The sequence below is a fragment of the Pseudochaenichthys georgianus genome, chromosome 14 (assembly GCF_902827115.2).
Source record: "Pseudochaenichthys georgianus chromosome 14, fPseGeo1.2, whole genome shotgun sequence".
Classification (NCBI taxonomy): Eukaryota; Metazoa; Chordata; class Actinopteri; order Perciformes; family Channichthyidae; genus Pseudochaenichthys; species Pseudochaenichthys georgianus.
Window position 1 is genome coordinate 16,678,015 of NC_047516.1, and position 6,142 is coordinate 16,684,156.

At 41.0% G+C, this 6,142-nt stretch overlaps 1 protein-coding gene across 1 annotated transcript; it reads right to left on the reverse strand.

The window, feature by feature from the left end:
- Positions 1-1,582: 1,582 nt before the first annotated feature.
- On the reverse strand, positions 1,583-5,527 carry hmgb1a (high mobility group box 1a). The gene is made up of 5 exons (XM_034099429.2): positions 5,419-5,527; positions 3,024-3,184; positions 2,656-2,801; positions 2,362-2,536; positions 1,583-2,259 (listed from the first exon to the last, which is right to left on the reverse strand). The coding sequence occupies exons 2-5, from the start codon at positions 3,168-3,170 to the stop codon at positions 2,107-2,109; spliced, it is 621 nt and encodes a 206-aa protein (XP_033955320.1). The 5' UTR covers positions 3,171-3,184; positions 5,419-5,527; the 3' UTR covers positions 1,583-2,106.
- Positions 5,528-6,142: the final 615 nt, after the last annotated feature.

A 6,142-nucleotide genomic window follows, 5' to 3' on the forward strand; every position in this document is an offset into this window, starting at 1 on the left:
AGCTTTCCGTGCAGCTTTCATGACACTATCAGATGTAGACAACACATCCATGATGTGACTCAAGACTGGGGGAAAGGGAAATGTCCCCATGGATGCCATCATCAGCTAGATTAAAATGTAATAGGAAAAAGCAAGCCTCATCAGTAAGTGTGAGGAATGGTCCGGGATAGCAAGAGGCTGTGTCACCTTCAGGGACCGGCTGGGCTTTATCGGAGCAGTGCAGAGGTCAGCTGCTGCCCTGTGTCTGCCTGTCCTCTTGTCTTATTGATGCAAGGATCATATAGGCCAAGGCCGGCATTATGACAGAGGCTGAGCAGACAGGCGGCACAGAAGAAGATACATCATTGTGTTTTACACCAACGATCACACTGTGCTGCCCAGCTCATTTCTGTGAATCTCTGTATGCTCAGGCTGAAGGTTGGTAACCCCCGTCTGAATATGCCTCTCCCATGGGGGAAGCGGTGTTGACAGCACAATATACAGTATCTGTGTGTGCCTTTTAGTTGTGGTCTGCAGTGGTTTGTACACATCAGCTATATCCTTGTGTCACTGGGTTTTCAAAGCACATAATCCTTCTTATATAAATGCTTCTTCCCCCCCCCCCCCCCATAGGAGTATACGTGACAGATGAACCAGCTGTATCTAAATAAAACAGGAACAGTTAGTGATGCATGCAGAGCAATCATGCTACAACTGTCAGTGTACCTCCACCACGCCAAGGAGCTTCGACACACAGCTTCTTGGCATAGAATCAGGGTAGCGTTGAACATGCATGATACAATAAAATGTTTTAGTTCAGTTATATTAGGGACAGCTAGTAAAGGCCAGGACATCCTCCTCACTTAACCATCTCTTAGCACAGCATAATAACTCAATTTCACTTTGCGTAGACTGTAACGCACCTCCAAATGGAAATGAATAACTCTTTAGTCTTAAACCATTTACTTAGAGGAATAATCAGTCCCATAGACGTTTGTATGATATTTAATGATCCAGGCAGTTTTAATTGTTTGTATTGATTTTGGCAGTGCTTGCATTCCAGTGCAGAAAGTTACTGTTTATCCTAATACTACTTCTATAATAGGGATATTATAGCTTTGACTCATAGGAATTTTGCATTAATGTTCACTTAAAGGTGGGGTAGGTAAGTTTGAGAAACCGGCTCGAGATCGCTAGAATTTGAAAATACACAACCGGAGAAAATCTGCCACTTCCTTATAGAGCCCCTCCTCCAACACACACGAACGCGCACATGACCAATGAGGGCACGAGATAAGTTTGTGCCCCGATGGAATGCTGACAGGCAGGTAGGCCAGCCAATCCGTTTAGCCGGGCCGGCCGGTTGTACTTTTTACAGTATTACGGCTTCTACAGATGACATTTTTTAATGGATTTTTTGTCAAAGCACTTAAGATATTCATTGCTATCGGGATGTTAAGAGCATTCCATGGAATATAACAAAAAGTGTATCTCGAGCCGGTTTCTGAAACTTACCTACCCCACCTTTAAACTAGTGTAGACTTTGGGTGGAGTAAAATAAGCTAGCTCTTTTAAGACAGAACCCGCTCACACACAAAACAGATTTATTAAAAAAAATGTTTATTGACATCAGAAGCAATTTAAATTTCAACATTAAACAAGCCGTTTTTTTTACTCTTGCTATTACAGTGGTACATAAAGATCAGTCGAACAACTGTGATACGTCAATTTTGATAACACATCATTTAAAATGAAAACACACAGGAAAAAGGAAAATAAGAGACACTCAGATCTAACTTAGAACTGTTTTTTATGTGCTGTGTACCTCTAGCTAGGGAAAATACTGTAAGCCCACTCCTTTACACTGTACCAGGCAGGATAGTGGTCTAGGAACTATCACCGAAAAAATAAGACTGGCAGAAAGATAGACACGATACTTGTGTAGTGTCAACTATGCAAAAAGGAGAAAAAAAACTGTACAGCATAAAAACAACTGATATACACAGCCTTTTTAGTTTTTTTTCTACCCCTTGGATACTAATGTATTTCTTTCGGTAAGTGACGTGTGTACAAGGGGGTTGAATGCTTTATAAACAAGAAAAATGACCACTACACGTCATTCCACATCTACTCGTCATCATCATCATCAAAGTCGTCATCCTCCTCGTCATCATCATCATCATCGTCATCCTCCTTCTTCTCTACCTTGGCCGGAGCTTTTGCTGCAGGTGCGGGGGCACTGGTTCCTGTTTTGCCCTTAGCGCGGTATGCTGCTACGTCCTGGGAGGGGTGAATGAAAACATATTGAACTAATGCCCAGACAGTCATTTGTAGGTAGTATCATGTGTGCTATTTGCATACAACAGATCACTGCGTCTTTACCTTCTCATACTTCTCCTTCAGTTTAGCCGCTTTCTTCTCAAAGGGCTGCTTGTCCTCTGAAGCGGTGCCGTTCCACATCTCCCCAAGCCTCTTGGCAGTATCTCCAATGGTCAAACCAGGGGACTCTTCTTTCACCTTAGGGCGATACTCCGCGCAAAAGACGAAGAAGGCAGATCTGGAAACAAAGAATAAGATTGTCATTTTCATAGTACAACAATATTCACATTGTTTTGTTCTGGAGAAAGATTTCTATTTCAAGAGAGTGTCAAATATTGAATGACTTGCTGTACTTACGGGGGCCTTTTGGGTGCATTGGGGTCCTTGAACCTCTTCTTCTTGCCTCCACTGGCTGGAACGTAGTTCACCATCTCTCTCTCATAGCGCACCTTGTCCTGCCTAGCCAGGTCCTCAAATTTTCCTTTCTCCTTAGCAGTCAATGGCTGAAAGAAGAGAAGTCATTTGCTATCACAAAAACCTCAGATTTCTAGGTTTGGGATATTTTACTTATTGCACAATGTGCCAAGTGTAGCTAATCAAGATAAACAATCAACATCCTGTCCCTGAATTAACTTGATATAGGTCAAATAGTCAATTTAGAACAATAAAATGTGAAATGTAATAATCTGACTATTTTATAAATGGACATCATCCATTCATCCTACCTTCCATCGCTCAGAGCACTTCTTGGAGAACTCGGAGAAGTTAACCGAAGCTTCAGGGTGTTTCTTCTTGTGCTCCTCCCGACAGGTCTGGACAAAATAGGCATAGGAGGACATCTTGCCCCTGGGCTTTCCTGGCTCTCTCACCATCTTGACAGTTGAATCTAAAAACAAAGGTTTAGGTTAGCTTTTATTCAATGTATACTTTAATCTTATGTTTACTTTGGAAAGAGGAACAAGTGGATTACTAGCTGGGATGTTGTGAAAAATGTCCCAAATATACTTATGTATAAACATAATTAAAATAAATTGTGATATTTGTTTTTTATTAATTATTATAATTCCAATTATGAATCATACACAGCAGGTGGTATATCCACCCACCATGGTAATCGTGTCATACAATAGGAACATCTTTATGTCCCTCCATTGACCACTGGTGTTGTTGATGGCACTACTTAAGTGACCCGCCCCCCCTGTGGTCATACTGCAAGTTAGTGTCCTTTAAACAGTCTGCTAAAAATAAAGCCGTCTGGCAAAGAAGGGGCTAATGCGAAAAAAAATACTTTATTTAATAACCATTCGTTAATCTGTAACAGGGTCTTTTCATATAACTAAGTGGTCAACTACAATGTTGGTGGTTTAAAACCGTCTTAACACACAGATATGTAATCAAGAATAAAAATCACCAAAAACGCCCATAAATACATTTATTCCATCTAGGGATGCCCGTTTTGGTCCATATCACTTTCACATGTTGTGCAAAAGTTCCCCAAGTGCAACGGGATAACATAAACCCCAGCCCTCTGCGGGACTATAACAGTGGACCTGGCGCTAAGACATTTTTGTGGAAAAAACTATCCTCATGTCTCATCTGCCATGAAAAAAGACCGTCTGGACCATTCATGTTCATGTTTTATCCAACAAATAACTTGGACACAAAAAAGACACAAATTGCACATAAAAGCTTATTTATTGAAATTAAAACACGTAAACTGCAATTCGATGTCATTTGATAATAGTATATTATAAGTCTTCCTTTCCTCCTATTCTGAAAATAATTCCGTTCGAATTGCAAATCTGTTAAAATCCGTAATTGTCCAATGTTTTTTTCCCATTAAAATGCCTACTGTAACTCCCCGTTAAAGCTTGTGTCGACCGAAGTAGTAATGGCGCATAGGCTTTCGTTAAGGAAAAGGAGGTCAACAACGACAGCAATATTTCTTCTTCCATTTTGTGAGAATGCCTTCTTCATGAAAGAAAGTCCCCCTCAAATGTCTCCTCACTCCCTTCAGTTCGCTTTGAAACTCGACAAATGTGTCTGGAAAGCCGGCGTTCTATACAAAATATTTCCCCGATTGAATCCTATTGCACTAGCCGGTTTGTATAGTAATACATTGGGACTGCACTGTGTCTATGAGCGGCTGCTGCTGCCTTGGTTTCTATGAGCTCCTAATGGCCGCTCGTCTTCATCCACTAACATGGAGAATATGGCTCCTTCTCTTTGTGTGAACGCACAGCCATGCGATAGAGGGCAGAGCGACCGCGGCGACCACTCTACTTCAACCCCCGATTTAAACCCTTTAACATCATCGGAAAAATATTGCAATAGCATCGTTGGAATCACGAAAGATTGGTCTTTCTTTTCACGTCGTTACATTTGATAGTTACCGGTTTGTTTTTCGAGAAAACCCGGTTAGAAAAAGTTGATCTGAACTGCGCCTCTGTCACTAGCCTCGCTGCCTTTCCTCCTATGCGAATACAGTCAGCCATTACAGTAAAAGCGCAGATCGTGAGGTAATTTTTTCAACGTCTTCACGGGAGAATTATAGCAAACAATCATATGGACTTGTATACTTTGAAACATTCTTTCTTTTTCTCATGTTTTTGTAATTTTTTACGTTTGCATTGCATATCCCGTACGCTCTCCAGTCTTCACATGACAGCCGTTCAGCTTCGCAATGCACTGCAATGGCTAGCAAACGGTGAGTTTTCTACCATTGTCGCTAACGATGTCGTCCACTAGACATTCCTGAATTTTTACGCGATATCCACCGTTCAATTTGACTCCATTTTATAACAATGACACAATAGTAATATACAAAATTATTTATATGCTACACAATTGACGATTATCGTCGAATTCAGTCAAGGTTAATATTTTGTTCTCGTTTTTTTTAAAGAGCGTCTGGACCACACCAGGCAGGACACTGTAACGTTACCTGCTTTGCGCCGGCTATTTTTTTTGTTTTTTTGACGTTTCATCGCAATAAAAATCATTTTCAACCAGTAAGACATAATGTATTCAATCATAGCAAACACATAAGTGAGATATCTAGAATTGTTATCATACTTTTCATCATTAAGAACACTTAGAATTTTCGCGTGTGATACTTACCTAGGGACTATCGCTGGATCTGAATGCTCTGCAATGGCTGTATGTGAGGAACACAGGCGATACGCAGTGTCTTCAGTCTTCAGCTCTCTAACATTACTCTCGACGGGGCTCTCACCCCATTGGCCAGCGCCCGGTCTAACGCTGCTCTGATTGGACGGGGGCTTTTCATTGTCCTAATAGAAGACGAGGTTCGATTGGCTACCTTTTGTGAAACGTCACTGAAGTTTTCTGAGGCGCGTGGATACAAAAATATTCCAGTCCCAGCATGCTGGAGCTGGTAGTAGTGTAGTGTGTTTGCCATAGTATTGAATTCACTACGTTGAGCACAGTGTACAGTAGGCAAGTTAAATGAATGAGAAAACGTGGAGCGCTTGTAGGCAGTGAACGGACAAGCTGTAAGACGTTGTGCGATTGTGTTGGGTGGGCTGCACACCTCTTCCTCCACCACCTCCATTGTGCATTATCCTCAATATACTTAGCTTATTTGCAAATTATGACTTTGAAAAAATGCATAAAATAAACATCGCACGTTCAAGTGTAACACGCAGCGGACTCTTTTTTTCATTTATTCGCACTTTATAAGACATTTGATGGCATTACGACAGGATTTAGAATGAAAACACAATACCAATTGGGTTAATGACCTGCCTTTTAATTACATTAAACCGTAATTTTCATTTGTCAGACAATTATATAGGTAATGTCACTATACCGTAACCACACA